The 22,166-nt window shown below is 47.5% G+C and overlaps 1 protein-coding gene across 2 annotated transcripts; it reads right to left on the minus strand.

Annotated features, from left to right (window-relative positions):
• Window positions 1-26: 26 nt before the first annotated feature.
• Window positions 27-20,998, minus strand: MYOM3 (myomesin 3). 2 transcript variants are annotated; one of them, XM_058819741.1, is made up of 36 exons: window positions 20,892-20,998; window positions 20,677-20,751; window positions 19,907-20,066; window positions 19,269-19,426; window positions 18,073-18,168; window positions 17,378-17,466; window positions 15,933-15,977; window positions 15,603-15,743; window positions 14,957-15,118; window positions 14,571-14,712; window positions 14,292-14,491; window positions 13,994-14,047; window positions 13,724-13,851; window positions 12,986-13,169; window positions 11,438-11,612; window positions 10,617-10,738; window positions 9,857-10,044; window positions 9,632-9,758; window positions 9,066-9,244; window positions 8,877-8,991; window positions 8,464-8,620; window positions 8,038-8,147; window positions 7,534-7,578; window positions 7,270-7,406; window positions 6,195-6,339; window positions 5,652-5,711; window positions 4,918-4,985; window positions 4,582-4,692; window positions 3,878-3,965; window positions 3,236-3,274; window positions 2,977-3,082; window positions 2,104-2,267; window positions 1,524-1,560; window positions 1,392-1,414; window positions 1,249-1,304; window positions 27-443 (listed from the first exon to the last, which is right to left on the minus strand). In XM_058819741.1, exons 1-36 carry the CDS (start codon window positions 20,996-20,998, stop codon window positions 147-149), a joined length of 4,290 nt encoding a protein of 1,429 aa, XP_058675724.1. In that variant the 3' UTR covers window positions 27-146. The 2 variants fall into 2 exon arrangements, with proteins under 2 accessions (XP_058675724.1, XP_058675723.1); XM_058819740.1 differs by having other exon boundaries at window positions 19,907-20,072.
• Window positions 20,999-22,166: the final 1,168 nt, after the last annotated feature.

Genomic DNA, 22,166 nt, shown 5'->3' on the forward strand with positions numbered 1-22,166 from the left:
CACACACACACACACACACACACACACACACCAGAATTGTTCTATAACAACTGCCAAACCACTGAAATAGTGCTACAATAAACACAGAGACACCAAAAGGCATCTGAAGGAGTTAAATTCCTTTCCATTTCAAGGAGACAATGAATTCATTTACGCTTTTTTGTGGCAATCCCAGCTGGGACTTCCTGCTCTGTTCCTATTGGGATCTCCCCGTGTTTATAGACACTGATGGTGACCTGCCCTGTTTCAGAGCCATATTTATTCTTGACATAGATGCTGTATTTTCCTGTGTCCTCATTGCAGACTCTCTCTATGGTGATTGTGACCATTGAGCCCTTCACATCCATCTTGTATCTGTCCTTAAACTCGATGACCTTCTCGTTTTTGAACCAGGTGATCTCTGGGTAGGGGTCTCCAGACACACAGCAGGTTAAGCACAGTGTCTGTGGTGAAACAGAGAACAGAAATGGATTGTGGAGCTGTAAATGTGCAGGAAATTCAGTTCACAGAACAGAAATGGATTGTGGAGCTGTAAATGTGCAGGGAATTCAGTTCATAGAGCAGAAATGGATTGTGGAGCTGTAAATGTGCAGGGAATTCAGTTCACAGAACAAAAATGGATTGTGGAGCTGTAAATGTGCAGGAAATTCAGTGAATAGAATCAGCATCATTTAGGTTGGAGAAAAACTTTAAAATTGAGGCCAGCTCTTCAGCCACCACTGAACCTCATCCCCAAGTGCCACATCCACACATCATTTAAATTAAGAGCAATAAAAATCAGTTCTCACATTTTCATTGGTGACATTCCAACACTGATATCTGATATTCCTTTTCCTGATTTCCTCCAGTGCAATCAGGATTAACCTGCCTGAATGCACTGGGCCTGACTCATATTTGTCTCACTGGTTTTTATAGCTGCCTGTGCTGTGAGGTGGCACTGAATCAGGCACAGGGTGAGTTTGCAGTTATTTGCAGAGGGTTTGTGCTGCCTGAGTGAAGGGAAATGTGACTCAGAAATGAAAGCAGGGAGTTGGGCTGATGGGAGAATCAGGCCCAGCACCTAAAGGCCTTCAGAGTCCGATCCTGTGAGATGGGGGGACAACAGCAAGGGCCTGGCAGTGAGGGTGACCCAGGAGGGCAGCACTTGCCACCCCTGGCAGTGCACAGGAGGGTAAAAAAGGATCTTTCCTCCCCATCAGTGATCCCTCTGTGTCTGTGCAAGGAATTCATGGAGTTACTCAATATCACCTTGTCCTCCATGATGGTGGCAACATCTGGCAGACCTTGAACGACTCTGGCACGACCTGGGAATGAACAAATAGAACATTTTAGTTTTTCTAATCAGCAAGCCTGGCTGTGTTTCACTGAAGGGAAGAGATTCGTTTACTTACGCTTCTCTGCTATTGCTGCTTCCCTGAAAGGGAGAAAATGATTGTGGTTTTATTTATTAGCCATTATATGAACAATTTACAGTGTGAGACTCAAAATAGATTTAGCTGTGAAAATATTTAGGAGGAACTTACTTCAGCCTCTTGTGCTCAGCCAGGGCATCTTCAAAAGCTGCAGGAATGAAAGGTTTTAGGGAAGTTGCCTTTAGTTTTGTTCGACTCATTAGATTTAGCATTATGTTATTGTTACCAGTGCTGGGATTACATGATAAATGTAATTATCCCATAGATGGTATCTGCCCCTGCCTTAAGGAATCAAGCTCTGTTTGTGTACTGAAATAAGTGGGACTGAGTTCTCTCTTCCCAAAGAGAAGTTTAGAGGAGGAAAAAACCTCCAACAGTTTGGAAAAGCTTTTGTAATCCTGGAAGTTCTCTTTTCCAAAATGCCACCTGTGAGATTTGATGTCCAGGGGAGGAATTGGACACGTCCCAGGAGCAGCTGCCCTGTTCTCATCCTTTCCCCAGCAGTGCCAAGGCTCCCTAAAGGCTTCAATCCTTTCCCCTCTCCTCGTGCTGCTGTGGGCTCTTCCCTGTCCCCCTCAGCCCAATTCCACAGGGATTGCCCATGGAAATCAGCTCCAGCTCCAGAAAGGAGAGCAGTCCCTGCCCAGCTCTGAGGGCTCCTGGAAAGCAGCTCAGGGGTGACTCAGCTCACCTTGCCCTGACAGGTCTGCTGTCAGTCTGTGGGAGCTGCTGCCATCGAATATCTCCAGGGTGTATTTGCCCTTGTCAGCCTCCCCGGGCTCCAGGATGTGCAGCCAGAGCTGGTTCATGGTGCTCCCAGCTCTGCTCCTGTCCCGGCTCTCCAGCTGCTTCTCCCTGAGTGAGCAAGTGATGGCACTTCTGTCATTTCAGCAGAGCTGAGAAATCACATTTTCCAGTGGGAGTCAGAGAGAGGGAATCCATGGGGCTGCACTTGGAGGCAGTTTGCCAGAGCTTCATAAACTCTACAAAAGACCTCCTAGTTGTTATTTAAGGGATTAAATCCTGTTTAGATGTTGAATATTTGTAAGTATGTAGCCCTTGAGTGTTATTAAAAGTTCACCTCCTTATCTCCATGTGTAGGTGGTATCTATAAAACACCAGCTCTCTATTTAGGAAGACATTATGAGGCTAAATTATTCAGTGTTTGGGAAGAATTTTGTAATTTTGGGAATATTTTTTATTCAGAGTGGGGGAAGAGAGTGGTTTAGGAAAACATGAAGTAGTAAAAATGAAGTGTTTGAAAAAATTCTGTCTGTAACCAAGGAGGCTGTAACTGAGCAGTACCATAAGTGCAGCATCATTATTATTCTAGGAAAGATGATCACTTATAAATATTTCTGCAGTGCTACCATAAAAATAACATGACTTTCCACTCTGGAATTCCCAGACTTGTCCCAGGATGGGAGTGAATTGTGGATTTCAGCCGTTACTCAGACAAAACCAGAAAAAATATATGGGCTCAGGCCCAAATGTTTAAATTTGGATAAACAGTTAGAAGGAACAGTGCTCCAGAAGCTTTGCAAATATTTTTTTGGGGACTTACTTGTGGTACCAGGTGGTTTTCATGTAGTCTGTGTAGTACTTGACATCAGTGTAGATTTTGATGCCCTCCTCAGTGGGCTGGATTTTCAGAGGTGTGGCAGAAAGAGCTGGTGGTGTAAAATAAAGACTGGAATTGAGGAGGAATTCCCAGATTTCCCTGTTCAGGACAAAATCCCAGCCAGGGGAGCAGGGAGGGGATGGTGCTGGGCTGGTTCCACAGCCAGGGCCAGCTGTGCCCTCCCACCTCTCCCCTCACATACCACTGATCCTGCACAGCTCCTTCAGAAGCTCCTCAAAGGCTGAAAGACAAAGATTGAAGAGTCTATAAATACAAATCACAGCAAACCACCTCCAATCTGCCACTGAATTTCACTGTGGTTGGGATGGTTTATACCCACGGGTTATTTGCTGTCTTTTTCTGTGGCACAGCTCACTGGGAATGGAGGTTTTGCCTCTGATTCATTTGTTTTCAGATGCTGGGCATTTCTTACTAAATTTAGATGCTCCTATCTTCCTTCCCACTCAGCATGTGCCTCCCAGACAGGAGATTTATGTACCAGGTTCACATGATGGATTCCAGATGTCGGGGCAGCATTTAATCTTGGGCAGCAGAACCTCCTGATTGATTCTGGGTTGGAGTGACTGAAACATCCCTGAGCTTTTATCCGTGGGGCTTGGCAGAATTTATAATGCAGCCCTGGCTGGAGAAATGACTGCAGGTGGAAATGACATCAGCACGTAGAGCAGGAAACTCTTTAAATTCAACCAGTAATATTTTAGTGTGGCTTTTAACTCCTATAAAAGCACATAGGACATGTAGGTTTTGTAGGAAGTGAGGATATTTGCGTTTAAATCCCAAAAGGAGTGTGAATGTGTCTTATTGTGTGATCCAAAGTTCTCACCTCCTTTTGTGAGGTCCAGCTGGGTGGAGTCCTCTCCTCGGTTATCTGAAACCACTGCTTTGTACAGGCCCTCATCTGCTTTGGTTACCTACCAAATACGTGTGTGCATGTGTAATGTTGATTAAAATAACCCAGACAAGCCCCAAAACAAACAACAACCCTCCCAGAGAAATCTCCCCTATCACTGAAACAGGGCAGGATTTGGAAAAGGGGAAAAGCTGACATTCATTCCTTCCCAATCAGTTTGGTTGAAGTGAGCAGAAATGAGGGGGGAAAAAGGGGAAATTGTCCCAAAAGCTCCTGTGAAAGTTCAGAAGCTGTTGGGTTTGGGGTTCAGTAGCTCAGCTTTTGCCTCAGTGCCTGTGTGAAACCAGCTCTTTTCAGTCTCTCAGGATGTGTTAAACTTTGCACAGCCACCCACTATTAAAAACATCTTAATTCTTATTAGGATCTTCAATCACAGCCTGGTTTGGGCTGGAAGGGACCTTAAAGATTGTTTAGTTCCAACCCCCTGCCATGAACTCCACTAGAATTCAGATTCAGAGCCTGACTGTAACATTAAAAGTTTCTCCTCTTTGGCTTTTCTCAGTGTCTCTGTCACTCAGTGGGCACTACCCAGAACCCACATGGAATATGAATAAGATCAGCCCTTTTTTTTTTTTTTGCCATTTTCCTGTGGATCTCTGAGCTGTTTGATGTTTCACCTTTGGGATCTGCAGAGTTCCCATCCCAGTCTGTGGATCAAACCCTCCACCAGCTCGTGCCTTGTGATTGAAGAACCACTGGAAGCTGGTGTCCTTCCTCAGGTTTGTTGCCTGTTTGAAGCCAACATTTAGAAGTCAAAATCCGTTTGATTTCTTAATTCTTGGATGTCCTAATATGAATCATCACTTACATTACTCCAGAATCTGAGAATTTCCCTTCTTTGTTAAAGTTTCTGCCCAAAAGAAACCATTTCCTTAAAAATGCAGCAAAGCATTTGCACCGGTCATATCCTCTGAAAATTGCACCTAAAATTGATGCTGAAGGAATTCTGTTACCTTGCAGGTGAGGAGCACTTCACAGGTCTCCAAAACTTTCCATGTCAGGTTCTCTATGAAATGTGGACCTGGAAAGAAATGAAACCTCTGTCATGGTGCCGAGTTTCCTGCGGGAATGCTTCCATCTAGTGCTGGATTCCCGCAGTGCACCTGGAATTCCCGAGGGAACAGAGAACAGGGAGGGGAAACTGAAATAAATTACTTCAGATCCTTTCATCCCATACTGGGCAGCTGAGAAGAGACTGGATTTATAACGTGCTGTCACAGTCACTAACAAGTGAATATTTTTATCCTCACTAGCAGGGTATCACATTTCAGTTGTAGTATTTTTGCAATGAACTTGTTTTATAAACTTCTTTATTCACCAACATAGGTGGGAGGTGAAAGTGGAATGCATGGATCTTTACAAACCTAGCTAGAAATCGTGGTTTTTACAAGTGGATCTTAATTACAGAATGTATATTCAGGTTGGACAGTCTTCAGGGTTTGAAAGTGTTCAGTGCCACAGCACTGATGCAGAGGATCTCCACTGATAAATCTGCCTAGCCTGGCTAAAACTAGTTCATTATTTGATTTTTAAGGGCAGGGCAAAGTATCTGAAAACAAGGAGTCTATCCTAGTGTCACCTCAGCTTGAATGCTGTGTTTGAAAAGATGATGGAGTGAAATAAATCCATTTGGCTTTTGCCATCCTGGCCTCATTCTGACAAGTCCTTGGCCTTTGGCTGACCTTACCCTGCTTTTTCTTCCATTGTCTCTGTTTTGCTTCAGCTTCTTCTGCCACTTTAGCAAAAGCTATGGAACAGCAAAGGACAAAGTCAACAACTCCCCATGATTGGATATTTCCTTTGCAATAGAGATATTTCCTCCTTGTCTTTATTACCTTTAGTGCAGTGAACCTGCTGCTAAATACATTGAATTTCCAGCCTGATCCTGCCCTGAGATAAATGACCGCACACTCCCCACTCTGCTGCCAAGGCACAGTTCAGCACTGCAAGCTAATATGTAAAATATTTGGAAGCAAGAACTAAGCATTCCACTTCAGCAGACTGCTTTTATCATCAAGCACCTATTTATAAGACTAAAAGCTTTAATTTATGGTAAAGAGAGATTCAGAAAATTTTTTAAATGATTCCTGGACTTTAAATCTGGGCTAAAATTTGCTCTCCCCATTCCCAGTGTGCCATTAGAACTGTTGGAAATGCTTTGGGGCCTTAAGTGCCTCACAAAGTTTCCACTGAGCATGGCAGTCTATATTTGATTCTGAATTTCACTTACTTTCATCTATGAGAGCAAGGGTGAATTGATTTTTGGCTTTCCCATCTTTAAGCTGGGCTGTGTACATCCCTTTGTCATCAGCACAGAAATCCTGGATTATCAGTTCCACGAGGCCTTTCTCTTTGACAAAGTTGATTTTGTGTGTCTGTGTCAAACAGAGGAAATAGGAGAAACTGAAGAGATTCCACAGTAGAAGTGCTCCTGGCACAGCAAATATTGCAGTTATTTTGTACCTGTATCCTTATAAACTCCCCTCATTTTACAGGATGAGGAAGACATCCTTCCCTCATGGGTATTACAGAGCTGAAACCAGAGTATCTGTGATTTCCAGTGGCATGGGAGTGCTGCACTTGGTTATAATGTGTGATGTGCAGTTCCATCCTTGGCCAGGGTGGGGAATATTTCCCCCTCTTGCTGAGGTGCAGGTACCACTGAGCTCCTGCCCCCAGGAGTGCCAGGTGCCTGAACACAAACATCATCGCTGCCTCACTGCCTGTTTGCTCTGAGCAAATATTGTCCTTGCAACGAGCCTGGTAAATGTGCAGATCCCTGTCAGCTCTCCAGTGGAGAGGAGACAGATTTTAGAAGAGATAAAGCCTTGGATAAACTTGTTACATGTTGATTTAACCCCCTCAACAGGGCACTGACAGCTCTGAACTGCTCTGGCCTGGACGTGTCCTTTGTTCTGGGGGTCCTGGTTGTTATCTGGGCATTGCTGCTCTGCACTGAGCTGACAGCCCATGATTTATATTTGTGCTTCATTCTCAACTGTTCTCCCCTCTGGTCCTCTCATTCCAAGTATTTTTTACATGTTCTAATATTAATTTGATATGGGAGGACAAGGAGGAGGCCTGAGCATTTTTGTGGATGTTTGAGGAGGTTGGAGGGTGCTGTAACACACAGGGCTATTTCCAGTGCTTTGGACTGAGAAATAAATCTCTTCCATCTGCTCTTAGAATTCATGAGATTTGCCTGTATTCAGTTCAAAATCCCCATCAGAAGTTCGGAAAACTGGGAATGTGCCATGTTCAGCAGTGGGGAAGCGAGCCAAGATGAAATGCAGAACAAAACCTACTGGGGTGCTGGTGAGCTCCTTGTCATTGAAGATCAGGTGCAGCTCCGCGTTCGGGGACAGCTTCTCCACCTCCAGCCACAGCCTCACTTCCCCTTTCTCCAGGACATCGACGTTCCAGCCGGATATCAGCTTGATCACTGGCAGGCAGAGAGAAGCACCAGGGGAATCCCAGGCACAGCACAGGCTCTGGCCCAGCCAGGGCTCTGCTGGCTTCCCTTTTCCCAGGCTGGCCCCTGCTCGTGGCTTTTTGCTGCTTCAACTTACGTGGGTTCCTGATTTCGTGGCTGCGTTTCAATAACTTGTCCAGGTCTGCAATGCAGAGAGTTAAAAGTCAGCACTAGGCCAAAACAAATTAATTGTATCAACTTAATTTAATTTGTTGATGAACATTACATCAAAGAGAAGGTAAAACATTCAGTAATGGGGAGGACTAGAAAAGGTGATGAAGGGAATTGTCGGTTATATCTGAATAAAACATTGGTTGGATCAATTCAGGGAGCCTGCTAAAGAAGTTATAAATCATTGTGACAGTGTAGCCAAATGTGAAATCTGAACTGCAGTGGAAAAATGACTTTGCCGGAATCTTTCCTTAGGGGATTGTAAAAGAAACTGCCCTTGAGCCTTCAAGGAATGGGAAACATCTTTTTAGTGATACCATGAAGTGACATCAGTCACTCACTATTCTTCTGCAGGAAAATTTCCTCTCAACATCTAAGATTAGAAAATGAGGGCACATTAGGGTTTTTTTTCGCAATGATCAGTTTTTACCTTCTTTTGTTAATGTGCAGCTGGCAGAGATATCATCATCTACATCTGTGACCTCCACTGAATACACACCCAGGTCCTTCTCTGAGGGCTCTTTCAGTATCAGCTTTGATCTAGAAGTAAAAAGATTAATAGCAAAAATTATATATTTTCCTCAGAAATGATGTCTCCTGGGACAGAATTTGATACACCCAGAACAGGAAATGTAGAACTTATTGGAATTTATAAATGACTCTGAGGAGCCAATATATAAAGATATTGGGAACAGGATGGCAGCTGCTCCCAGATTGCACTGCCCAACCCATTTCATGGACTCCAGGGCTGGGAATCAGGGAAAGGACAGGGAAACATTTGGCTGCAGGTTTTTCTTGGTGTTTAATGTGTTCCTTACCCACCGGTTCATTTTCTCAGTGTGCATTAAATACTCACCTATTGCCTTTCTCTTCAATCTGGACTCGGTCGGGATCTGGAGGTCCCTCATAGTCCTTTGACCAGATAAATTCAGAGGAGTCATTCTTTTCAGGAGCTTCAAAGGCCATGTAAATGAAACCCTCTTCATCCACCCCAACTTCAATTTCATTTGTGCCTGGATGTGTGAAAAACCCACCAAACACTCCTTACCAAACCAGACCAGGGCTGAGCTTCTGCACATCTAAGTCAGAAAACAACCACAGAGCACAGTTAGAGCTGATTCATTTGGGCAGCTTGATTTGTTCATCTTTGTTTTACTGAGGGTGTTTCTTGCTGTGAAACAAGTAGCTGATGCATCACAAAGCACATTTTCACCCACATCATACATTTATTTACAGGCTGGCCCAGTCCCATGGCTTTTAGCTCCATACCAGGTTTGGTTTTAGCCACCACAGGGTCTGAGGGGAGTGAGGGGGGTCCAACTCCAGCCTTGTTCAGCGCTCGTACTCGGAAAATGTAGCACTTGCCTGTTTCCAGGTCTGACACCTGCAGGGAACAGAGCCAGGAATTAATGTCAGAGCAGGACAAGCAGCACCAGGACACTCAGGGCAGGTACAGACCTTCATGTGGGTGCTGGCTGTGGGCTGCTTGTTTATCTGTTTCCACTCTTCTGAGCCTTCTTCACACAGCTCTATGAAGTACCCTGTGACCGGCCCTGCCCCCAGGTACAGAGGAGCTTCCCAGTGCAGCTGCAGGGAGCAGTCCCTCACCTCAGTGCACCTGACATCGTGAGGAGGGCCTGGCACAGAGGGAGCAGGGAAACTGCAGTTGGGCTGGGGTCACAGAGCACAATTTGGGGTAGCACGTCTGTAGGGGATGGTTTCTATGGTAATTAGGGGTATGTTTATGAAATAGCATCACCAGCTGCTTTAATGCTATTTGCTGTGGTGTAAAGAAAAGGGGGTTTAGAGTTTAGATTCTGATTCTTCATTCTCTGGAAACAATACTTAAATACCCGGGTGCTCTGTCTGTGTAACGCATGAACAACATCAGAACACCCCTGGAAGTGTTTTGTGCTTTTCTGTCCTGGGAGCAGCCATTTCTGTGGCAGAAACCCCTTGGATGAGTGAGGAGATTACAAACTCAGCTGGTGCCATTTTCCTGGATGGTTTTCCATGAGGGATACCTGGCTCTGGCATGGTCCATTCCTCACATCTGAACAGGTCACTGGGCTCAGACACTGCCCCAACTCCAGCCCTGTTCATGGCACGGGCACGGAACTGGTACAGGTGCCCCTCCTGCAGGCTGCTGACCTGGGGGTGCAGAGGGCAGACCTGGTCACTTCTGCAGGAGCAGACAAAGCCCAGCTCAGCCCTGGTGCAGCTGTTCCCAGCTGTGCCCCAATGGATACCGTGCAAACGCGCCGAGGAATCGGCCGAGCGTTGACTTCGTGCCAGTCGGGCTCAGAGGGCTCGTGCTTGTCCAGGAAATATCCCAGGATCTTTGTTCCTCCCTTGTGCTTCGGGGCTTTCCAGCCAATGGTCATCTCAGCCTTGCCACAGTGCAGCAGCACAAAGTCACGAGGGGCCGAGGGACAGGCTGGGCGTGGGGGGACAGACAGAACAGCAGGGACAGACGGAACAGCAGGGACAGACGGAACAGCAGGGACAGACAGAACAGCAGGGACAGACGGAACAGCAGTGTCAGCACAACGTCCATGTTCTCATCTGGAGTCACAGCAAAAGCCTTGGATGTGCCTATGGAGGTCCCTTGCCTGGTGTTTTAGGGTTTGTGTGGCAGAAAAGGTGGCAGCAGTGGGATGATAAAGTGGGAACGTGGAGGGTTAGGTCCTGGATGGTGTGATTGTAGGATTTTATAATTTCCCTGAGAAATTCCCAATGCTGGTTTCCAGTCATCACGTAACTGAGCAATTAAAATGGTCACTTGTACCCAGAGCCAAATTAACACCACAAATGTAACACACTGCTAGGACAAAGTGCTAATTAATTAACTCTGTCCACGCTTGGCAAGTGTAATTGATGGCAGAAGCTGCAGGGTACAGGAAAATGAGTTCCCTTTTGTTTTGTTTCTCAGCCACTGTCACCATAGCAGGCAGTGGTGGCTGTGCCTGACAGATGGGCTTGGAGGGATTTCATTTGGTCACTACTCACCAATTGCTGGCCTGACAACGATGGGATCTGTTTCTGGTGAGCTCTCACTCAGTCCTGCATCACTGACAGATTTCACACAGAACACATATTCCATTCCAGGCTGCAGCCCAGGAACAGTAAACCTGGGAGAGCAAATGAATATGTTTGTGTTTGCCTGTGCACAGGTAAACAATGCTGAAGCAGACATCAACACGCTTTAATAAGGTTTGGTTCTTGCAAAATCATTATTTGTCATTACCAATTAATGTGTCACATGAAATGGCTGCAGATAACTCACAGTGGATATGGATGAGATGGAGATGAATCACCATGGGCAGGGAGATAAACAGGACTTTTTAATGGACTTTTTCTGCTTGACATGTGACCCCCACAGCTGGAGAGTGACTGTAAGTTCTGCATGTGATTGACACAGACTTACTCTAGTGGAAAACAGGCAAACCCATGGAATGTGTTTCTGCTGGTGGCCCAGGCTCAGTGGGGCTGTAGAGCCCAGCCCATGCAGAGCCCCAGGCTCAGTGGGGCTGTAGAGCCCAGCCCATGGAGAGCCCCAGGCTCAGTGGGGCTGCAGAGCCCAGCCCATGCAGAGCCCCAGGCTCAGTGGGGCTGCAGAGCCCAGCCCATGCAGAGCACACAGCCTTGGCTCAGGCCTGCAGCAATCCTGAATCCCCCCCCACCCCGAGGCCCTGCTGTTGCTGTGCCTGCCAGCCTGTGCGTGGGGACTGAAGGAAGGTCTTTTTTTATCTGAAACACGACTCCAGGCAGAAGCAGAGGAATCCAGGCCGGGCCCCTGGCCTCCCTCAGCAGAGCAGAGCTGCACTCACTCAGTCCCTGTCACTGGTTTGTTGTTGACTGTTTGCCACTGCTCCGTGCCCGTCTCCCGGCAGTAGATGTAATACCCGAGGGGCTCTGGGCCGTCCTTGGGCTTGTCCCACTGCACAACAACAGATGTCCTGGTGTCTCTGAAGGCCAGAACCTGAGATGGTGGAGATGGAGGAGCTAAAAAAGGAAAGAAACAAAAAACACAGACAAAAGTAGTCAGGGTTAAAATCTGTAATTTAAAAAGCCCAAAGTATTATAAATGAGTTGGGCTGTTTGATTTATTCACCTTTTCCAGAGCACCGTTTTCAAATTGTTGCCCGGGGAAGCTGTGGCTGCCCCATCCCTGGAAGTGGCCAAGGCCAGGTTGGGTGGGGATGGAGCAGCCTGGGATGGTGGAAGGTCCCTGCCTATGGATGAGCTTTGGGGTCCCTTCCAACCCAAACCATTCTGGGATTCAGTGGAATTAGAGCAAAATGCCATGGACAGGGGTCTGCTCTACAGGATCTGTGCTTGGGTTTGCGAGATGACTTCTTCCTCTCCCACTGATTTCTGCAGTCTCCCCACACAAACTCCTCTGAAGCAGAGGAAAAACAAAGCTAATCTTGATTGTCCTTGGCTCCACCCTGAACTGGGACCTGCTCCCCTCTGCATTTCCATCTCTGAGTGAACCCTGGAGCAGCTTCAGTGTGGGACAATACACAAATAAAGAGTCAGTGCTCATCCCTCTGCAGAACAGAAACACCAACATGAGCCTGTGGCCTCTTTGTGTGAGCTCAGTCCAGGGAGAAAACACCCCAAAGCCAAAGCAGCCATGCAGAGGCTCTGTCCTGGCTGAGCCCCCAGCCCGGGCTGCTGCAGCCTCCTGTCATTCCTTGCACACTGTCACCTCCCTCACACCACGCTGCAAGCATCCTTGGATTCAACACAGCCTTCAACTGTTCCTATTTCATTAAATTTAATTCCCTGCTCACTGCTTGCTCAGATTAACACTGCCCTGGCCAACTGCAAACCAATTAAAGGAGGATTTAGGGCTTGAAGAGATTTCCTTATATCAAAGTACTGCTGTGTAACCATAGACCACGAAGTTTAGAGGGGAGTGTGGGCAGGGCAGGGGATCCCCCTCATTGCTGGCAGCCCATGCCCTGTGCCGGGTTGGTGCAGGAGTTAAAACCATGAGGTTTAGAGGGGATGCCCTCATTGCTGGCAGCCCATCCCCTCTGCACAGGGTTAGTGCAGGACGCAGCAGAGCAGAGTTCAAACCATGAAGTTTAGAGGGGTTGCCCTCATTGCTGGCAGGGTTGGTGCAGGAGTTAAAATGATGAGGTTTAGAGGGGATGCCCTCATTGCTGGCAGTCCATCCCCCTGCAGGGCTGGTGCAGGAGTTAAAGCCATGAAGTTTAGAGGGAATTCCCCCATTCCCGGCAGTCCATCCCCCTGCAGGGCTGGTGCAGGAGTTAAAGCCATGAGGTTTAGAGAGAATCCCCCCCATTCCTGTCAGCCCACCCCCCTGCAGGGCTGCTGCAGGCCCGGCAGAGCAGCGTTCCCGTTACCGGGCTGTGTCCCGGCCAGCACGGGCGCGCTGGGCACCGAGGGCTCGCTGATGCCGAACTTGTTGACAGAACGCACGCGGAACCGGAAGGATTTTCCCTTCTCCAGCCCGAAGAGTGCAAATCTTGGGGAATTCGCTGGCGTCTCCAGGTTCACCATCTGCCAGGAGCTGCTGCCCACGAGACACTGCAAGGGAAAAGGAGATGATTTACAGCTCCTAAAGTGAGCACGAACCCCTCCTGACCAATAACAAAGCTGGGCTTTGGAGGAAAGGAATTTTAAAAAGCTCCAAACAAAACACAAACTAAACCCATAAATTATGTATTTCTTGTGGATATACCCACAGTTTTCACCCTTGGCAGTGGAGGGCGCCTTTGCTACAGGAGGTGAGAAATAAGAATGCATGAAAGGAGATGGGCAGAAGATGCTAATTAACCAACAGAGTGATTAGTGGGGAACAGGACAGTGAGGTATTCTCAGTCCTTCCTGTTACAATTCTGCCACTGTTCTGTGGTGTTAAAATTCCTTGTCCATGGCTTGTCAATCATTAGTCCTTGAGCTGTGTCAGAGTCAGGTCCATGGCTCAGGGCACATGTGGGGTGGAGAGGCTGAACCAGCTGGGTTTGAGGCTGGATCTCCCCAGTTCCTAACTGGGAATGGCCTCACCTGTATCATGTCCCAGCTGAGAAAGAAATTGTTCTTCTCTGCAGCTCCCATTCTGTGTGATATTATTTTCTTACCTTTTCCACATAGTAATTCAGTGGCTCTCTGCCTCGTGGATCTGGTTCATCCCAGGCCAAAGCCACATAATCCTCTCTGACCTCACTTGCATGAACATTGGTGGGTGGCAAGGGAATTTTAATGTGTCCTATGGGAAGGCAGAAAAGGCTTTAGTGATAATGTGGCAGGAAAATTAAAGTTCTTTTACAGTGGATTCTGTTCTCCCACTATAAATGAAGATTCTTCAATATAAAGAAGGAGACAAACACTTTGGGGAGATTTGAACTCACCCTCCAGGTCATCCTTGGATATTTCTATGGTCCTGCCCTGGTCATATGGGATCACTGCAATGACAAACAGGGCAGAGTTACCCACCCACAGGAGGTGCCAGAACCCAGGGCTGGCTCGTTGGTTCTGTGCACAATTACAGACATTTTATGTCACAAACTATGGCACTTTGAGCTTTCTCTGTTCAGAATGATCCCAAGATGGGCTCAGCAGAGACATTTGTGGGAATGGGGAGGATCTGGACAATCTGCACTCAGTTACTCCTGCAGCCCCCCGTGGTTCTGAGGGTTTGGTACCAACCTGTCACTCTCTTATCCCTGCTGGCGTCCTGGGTGGTGACAGGGTCACTGGCCCTTGAGGGGTGGCTGGTGCCAGCCTTGTTGACAGCCTTGACACGGAACTGGTACGTCTGTCCCTCTGCCAGGCCCAGCACTGGGCACCTGCAGCCCTTGACAGGCTGGGCACTGCACCGCACCCACTGCTCCGAGCCAGCCTCACACCTGCAGGGACACACAGGCTTCCTTTGTTCCATTTCCACCATAAATGGGGGTTGCTAGCTCCGAGTGGTGCCTTACAGACCTTTCAATGAGGTACCCCAGGATGGGGCTTCCTCCATCATCACTGGGGGCTACCCAGGAGAGGAGCAGGCAGTCTTTGTTCACATCGTGGCACCTCACATTGAGGGGGGATCCTGGGGCTCCAGCTGTCAGTGCTGCAGCATCTGCAAAACACCACGTGATGGGGAGAGCTTCTGTTCTTTTCCAGAATTTTCATTGAGGAGATTAATTTTAAATGTCTAAAGGCCTATCTCAGTAACACAGTTTTCTAATACTGAAATCATCAGCGAAAATAAGATTTGGTCATTGTGCTAATTGTATCCACACACAAAATTAGGAGCTGTTTCCTTGTGTGTGAGGGGGAGAATTCTTTATGCCAAGGCCCCAGGAAAGGAGATCTGCAGGTACCTCTGACAAACACATAGGTGGTCTGCTCCTTGTATCCGTGCAGCGAGGGGACGCGGATGGTGTAGAAGCCCTCGTCCTCCTTGTGAGCACACAGCACTGTCAGAGAGGCCTCACAGCCCTGGCACCTCAGCTCCTGGCCCTCTGAGTCCTGCAGCAGCTCCCCTGTGCAGCAGAGAAGGGGAAGGAAATTCACCTGGATTGCCTGGTTAGGAGTGGCAATATTTATTCCCAAATGCCTCGAAAAGCACAGAATGGCAGCAGGGGTCTCTAAGACATTCCTGGTGTTATTTTTTTGCCTCCAGATTGCAGCTGTGGACTCTGATCCACAGAAAGACCCAAGCAGAACACACAGAGAATCCAGAAGTTTTTCTCCCTGGAGAACCACTGGAGGCTTTTCAAACTAAGGCTCTTCAAATATTCTTATGAACAGGAATGTCATTACCCCCAAAACATTTCAATGGTATCATCCTTTACACACAAACATTAAATAGTAACATCTGTAGCTTGAGCAGAGCTGAGAACAGCTCAGGAATCCTGGATTTTAATAATTTTCTCATTTTGTCTGTGAACATTCAATCCCAGCTGTGAATTCCAGCGGGACATTCCCAGAGGTAAATGCACACAAACTCAGCTGTTGCCTACAAACCATCTCTGAACCAGGTGATGCCTCCTTGGTGCTCCAGTAAATCAGAGGAGAAGTGACAGGAGAGGGTGAAAGGCTCCTTTTCTCTTGCAAATAAGGGTTTCAGTGGAAAAGCAAAATCTGCCTCTCTGGCCAGAAGGGATCCTGTGGAATGAAAGTCAGCATGATAAAGAGACTTCAGAGCCTTCCTCCTGGAGTATTTTTATTGTCATATATTTAGAGTGAGCCTTGCACTTGTGCAGTCAGGCTGACAGGAAAAGCTCTCAGGGAAAAAATAATCCAAGTGCATCAGGCTATAAAAATAATTAATAGTAACATTCATTATTTACTCACTTTTGTATATTTCTGAATCAAATCCTGACTCCTTTCCATAATATTCTATAAGAGAAGAGGAAAACACATTTAGCAAATCTCATGGAGTGTTTATCATCTTAATAACACCCAGTGATGCTCAGCAAACTGTTTTTCCCTCAAGCCAGCCTTGGTTTGAACCTTTAAAGTGTCACCATGGGCTAAAAGTTCAATTCATTTGACCCCTGATGCCCTTCACAAGCCTCTGGGGATGTGTCTACAGAGAAATTGTTCCACGAATGTTCCAGGAGATGAAATCCTCAGAGGTGAGGAGAGCAGTCCCAGCCAGGCCTTTCTGTGCCAGCCACAGCCCCTGTTCCATCCTCATCCTGCTCTGATCCTAAAGGTCCCACAGGGAATGAGAGGAGCAGGATATTATTGGCATGGGATTTTTCCTCACGCTGCTGCTTGGTGGCCAAGGGCAGCTCCTGTTGTGGCCACACTGTGAGAACCTCCTGGTAACTTGTCCTGCATTAGGGCAGGGGCAGTTTAGGGATCTGGGAAGGATGCAATGAAGGTTTTCTGGGCTGGTGTCCCTTTAGAACTGGTAAATGCCTGCTGCATATTCCCAGTTATGCTGAATTTTGGCACTGTTTAATTAAAGGCCTTGAAAGATGTGATAATACACTGCTTTTACAGTCCTGGAGTCACAGTCTCCTTGTGACATCTGCATCCCAGAGAGAGTTCAGATCAAAACATGGCATGTGAAAATAAGTGTGATAACAACACACCCCATGGCAGAGGGCTCTGTCAGTCCCACTATAGGGTGTAATTGTCTACAATTGCCTGTAAGTCTGTTCTGTCCATTTGTTTTATTACAAAATTTTAATTTAGATATAAATAGATGAAATATGAACAGCTAAACTGTGATTCTGTGAGACTGCTCTGCATATTTCCTAAAGCTGGAGATTATTTCCCTTTTTAAGTGCTGGTGGCTTATTTGCTTCCTTCCCCACGTCTGGCTTTGGCTGTGCACAGTTTGTATCTGTGGAGTCTGTGCCAGTTATTTTAAGAACACAAATCCCAGATGAAAATCTTGCATTTGCCCTTGGTAGTTACTGATTTTAGGGAAGAATGTGACATTCTCTGCAATAATGCCCTGAGAGGTGCCACTGAGAGCCACAGCTCTTGGGGAACCATTCCTTGCTTATCTTTAGCAGACTCTCTGTGAGCCTGTTGAGTTCCACTGTGGGGCTGTTTCATAGAAGAAATAAGCTCCTAAATTTAGTACAATTTTATCCCAGTGAAAGGACAGCTGTGTCCACATGGAATCTGAAAGGAAAACCTTTGGCTGGGCCCAGAAGTGACCAAGGAAGAGAAGCTGTTCTGTCCTTTCCAGAGTGCCTGTGTGTGCCTATCCAATAATGAATGTTTGGAAGACCCTGCAGTACTGGGAAGTTGAAACCCAAAGGAATATTTGTACTTACTCCTGACAAGCACTGTAGCAAAGGAATAAGCTTCACCATACGGATTCTTCACCTCCACACTGTACTCAGCAGAATCTTCCATGGAGCATCTGAAAAAAAATTAAATTTCCCCTCCTTCATATTTCACAGGACAAATTCAAAGGGGTTCCCCTTTAATCCCAGAGGTGTTTGCTTTTCATCCAAGATCTGCTTTTCCTCTCAATTACAAGCATTTCTGGTACTTCATCATCAAGAGTTTTCCCAGAAGGAAAACATTTTAAGTACTGAAGAAGCAAAAGGCATGTGGAACACTTGGTTGAACTGAAGATTTGCATTTGTCTATCACTGATAATTCACAGATCAGAACTAATGTTGTTCTGATTCCACTGATCCATCCCAAATCACATTTTTGTCTGTTCATGAAGTGCTTAATGTGCATTCCTTACCCTGAAGGAAAAAATGTTGGTGATACATGAAAAGAGGAGCAGAATAAATTAAGCAATTTAATTTTGTTTGCTTTTGTGTAGAGTTTTTAAACCTTGTGAGCCACTGTGGAGATTGGCAAAGATTTAGCTCAAACACAACAGCCTTAAAGGCAGGCAAGGTCAGATTCCAGGAGAATTACTGGGTTTGTTTATCATCCACAGACTGGGAATTTAGGGCAAGCAGGTCTCACTCAGCTGAAGGAGCAGCTCAGCCAAGGGCACAGCCCTTACCTGCTGATCTGCAGGGTCAGCATCCCAAATTGATTTTTGATCTTGTATTTTCCTGCTGGGGCTCGGCGGAGATCGATGGGGATTCCGTTTTTATACCTGGTGGAAAAGAAGGAAATGTGCTGTTAGGGAAGGACCCACATCAAACAGCACAGGAAAGAGAAGCAGACACAATTCCCTCTTTTACAGATCTCCCTCTTCAATCCAAACCAGTCTGGCAATGAAACCCAGAGCCCTCCATGGTCCTGTGTGACTGCTCAGCCTTGCCTTTACATCCCCTGCCCTGCAGCTCCTGTGAGTGAGTTCACAGATGTCTCTTCCTTGTGCTCCCAGGGATGTGTGGGAGGTTCAGACTCTCTTTGCTCTCTGAATAATTCAGGGAGGTCGTTCTGGAAGGACACAGGACATGCAGAGCTCCCACAGTGGCAGAGCTGCTGCCCACCAGTCATTAGTAATGCAAATGTTTGCACACTTAAACCTTCCAGAGGAGGAATGGCCAATCACTTCAAACTGATCAAAATACACTGTGCAAATTGGGCTTTTGAGGTGATCTTTCATTTATTTTGGTATTTATGGAATGTGCTGCACTCAGGCCCAGTCCATAACACTCTCCCCCTGAGGTTGGTTAATATACAAAGGGAGTGACAGTTGTGTTGTATTTTACAAGCTGTAGAAGCAGCAGCACTTTATGCTGAAACTCTCATGGTGTACAAGGCAGCCAGGCCTTGTTGGGGCATGTTTGTGGTGATTTAGTGCTGAAAGGACATTCTGCTTTTTGAGACTTAAATCCAAGTCTACCTGTGGGAAAAGCAAACAGGGAGACCTCCATGAACATCAGCCCTGTCCCAGAATGAGCCTTGTAGGAGTGTTCAGGAAACAGGGAAACCTCCATGAGCACCATCCCTGTCCCAGAAGGATCCCTCAGGAATCTCCAGGGAAACCTCCATGAACATCAGAAGGATTCCACAGAAATGTCCAGGGAAACCTCCATGAACACCAGCCCTGTCCCAGAAGGATCCCTCAGGAATGTCCAGGGAATCCTCCATGAGCAGCAGCCCTGTTCCAGAAGGATCCCATGGCACTGTCACTGCTCCAGGCCCCCATGTCCCTGCTGGTCCCACACCCCTGAGTGTTTTCTGTGCCCCCTGCAGCTGTCCCTCCCTCCTGGGCAGGGCAGGGCTGTGCTGGCAGTGCCATACCAGGTGGCCTGTGGCAGGGGGCTCCCCAGGACGGTGCATGCCAGGGTGACATCCATGTTCTCCCAGACGCCGTGTGCCCGCAGCGGGATCCAGAGCAGGGGCGCCCGCGCCGCGCACAGCTCCAGCAGCTCCTTCTGCAGGGACGCCTTGTGCAGGGCCTGGGCAGGAGACACTGCTCAGGGCAGGGCAGGCCAGGGGGCAGCTCTTACACAAACCCTCTGGCACCAGGGACCTCTGGTAACGTGTCAGGGCCTTTGGTTGGAGGGGTTTTGGGGTTGTCCTATCACCTGCTGTGGTGCAGGATCACAGCTTTAGCCCTGTTGGCATCTGGTGCCAGATTTTGGGGTTGTCCTAACTCCTACTTTGGTGTAGGATCACAGCTTTAGCCCTGTTGGCATCTGGTGCCAGATTTTGGGGTTGTCCTAACTCCTACTTTGGTGTAGGATCACAGCTTTAGCTCTGCTGGCATCTGGTGCCAGATTTTGGGGTTCTCCTAACACCTGCTGTGGTGCAGGATCACAGCTTTAGCTCTGCTGGCATCTGGTGCCAGATTTTGGGGTTGTCCCATCACCTGCTTTAGTAGGATCACAGTTTTAGCCCTGCTGGCCCCTGGTGCCAGCACAGGGTTCTGCTCTGACCTTCCTGCGCAGGCCCTTCCTGTCAGCCCTCACTCGGAGCTGCCTGCAGATCCTGATGAGCTCCTCTTCCATCTTCTCCGTGTCATTCCCAAAACGAGTTCTCTTCTGCCCCCTCTGTTCCAGCTCCAGGAGCTCAGCTTCCCTTCTCAGATTGTACTCCCTGGAACTGCATGATGATAAAAGCCGACAGAAGTCAAGATAAAACTTTTCCTCTCTTTTTTAGGGGTGTTTTTTGTTGATAGCACACTTTTTGTTAGATCAGAAGTGGTAAGGACAGAAACACCAGCTGATGGAGTGTGGTAGGAATGTCAGGGAATTATCCCCACAGGAACCAGCACTCCCAGAAGAGATCAGACTGCCATGGGGACTGTTTGGCCACTTCTGGTCCTGGGGAGGAAGCTGGGAAAAGGATCAAAGGGAGGAGAGATGTGGCTGATATTTTCTGGGAAAGAGAGAGAGTCCCATCTGTTACTGTTCATTAATTAATCTGTCAGTATTTTCCATTTATTCCTATAAAATCTGGTTTCTCTCACACCCCTGCATGTAAGCAGGGCAATGTTCCTCATTATCACATGGCAGTATCATTTAATTTCCTGCATTTTAGTTGAGTCCTGGTGTTTTTAAAGGAAGAACCTCTGGGTTGAACCTGCTCTTTTGCTTCCAGCAGAATAAGTTGGGAGCTGTGACCCTGCTGCAGAGCTGTGACCCTGCTGCAGAGCTGTGGTGTTGCCCACAATGTTATATTGGAATTACAATAACTCCTGACTTACTTGGCTGTCTCAGAGGTCAAGGCAAGGGCAGCTGCTATCGACAAGTCTGAAAGGCTGAAGGTCTCCTCTTCCTCACTTCCAGGGGCAGGTTCATGGAAAAGAACCCAGATAATGTTCCATCATTTCACAAACTCAGCATTCTACAAATCCATGAATGTGTAGAAAGGCCTGTCTGCACCTGATGGACTCAGCCTGTCCCTGACTCTGGGGCTTACCTGGTTTTAAACCTTTTTTTCCTGGTTGTGGAGGTAATTTCCAAGCTCTGTTTCCTCTCCTCCTTCTGCTCCTCCTCTCTGTCGTGGAAGAAGGCTCTGGTTCCCATGGTGAGATGTCAAAGCCAAATTGTCTTGCTGGAATAGATTGAAACATTCAAATCAGACTTTAACAGAATCTTTTAAAGTCCTTGTTCTGCTTTGGTGTTCAGGGCCTGGGAGTGAAGGTTGATATAAAAGTATTTTCTGATATCCATGCTATGAGAGGGATGCTTCTGTGGAAAGTGGGATCAGGGGCAGGAATGGAGTCACTCAAGGCAGCTTTTGTTCCTGTTTCTCCAGGATCTCATCAGGAACCCTGGAATGGTTTGGGTTGGAAGTTAAAGCCCATCTGATGGGCAGGGACAGCTCTCACCAAACCAGGGTGCTCCAGCAGGTCCAGCTGCTGAAGCAGAGCTCTGTCGCATGCATGCCATGTACAAATGTGTAATTCCCCATGTACAAATGTGTAATTCCCCATGCCCACTCAGAGCAGTCCCAGCTCAGCTCTCCAAGAGAAAAATGCTTTATCCAGTCCTGTACATCCTGAGGGAACATGTGTTTCTGCTGAGCTCTTAGGGAAAGGATGAAAAATCATGGAGAAAACAAATGCCAGCCTACAAGAAATGGCTCAGGAGCAGCAGGATTTTCCCAAGGAGTGACAAGGAATGGCTCAGGAACAGCAGGATTTCCCCAGAAGTGACCAGGAAAGCTTCCCAGAGCAATCCCAGTGCACAGGTGGAACAAGGAATGGCTCAGGAACAGCAGGATTTCCCCAGGAGTGACAAGGAATGGCTCAGGAGCAGCAGGATTTCCCCAGAAGTGACCAGGAAAGCTTCCCTGAGCAATCCCAGTGCACAGGTGGGACAAGGAATGGCTCAGGAACAGCAGGATTTCCCCAGGAGTGACAAGGAATGGCTCAGGAGCAGCAGGATTTCCCCAGAAGTGACCAGGAAAGCTTCCCTGAGCAATCCCAGTGCACAGGTGGGACAAGGAATGGCTCAGGAACAGCAGGATTTCCCCAGGAGTGACAAGGAATGGCTCAGAACAGCAGGATTTTCCCAAGGAGTGACCAGGAAAGCTTCCCAGAGCAATCCCAGTGCACAGGTGGAACAAGGAATGGCTCAGGAACAGCAGGATTTCCCCAGGAGTGACCAGGAAAGCTTCCCAGAGCGATCCCAGTGCACAGGTGGGACACAGGAGCAAACCCTGGCACTCGTGGCTCCCATCCTGTTCCCA

The sequence above is a fragment of the Ammospiza caudacuta genome, chromosome 25, assembly GCF_027887145.1.
Source record: "Ammospiza caudacuta isolate bAmmCau1 chromosome 25, bAmmCau1.pri, whole genome shotgun sequence".
Classification (NCBI taxonomy): Eukaryota; Metazoa; Chordata; class Aves; order Passeriformes; family Passerellidae; genus Ammospiza; species Ammospiza caudacuta.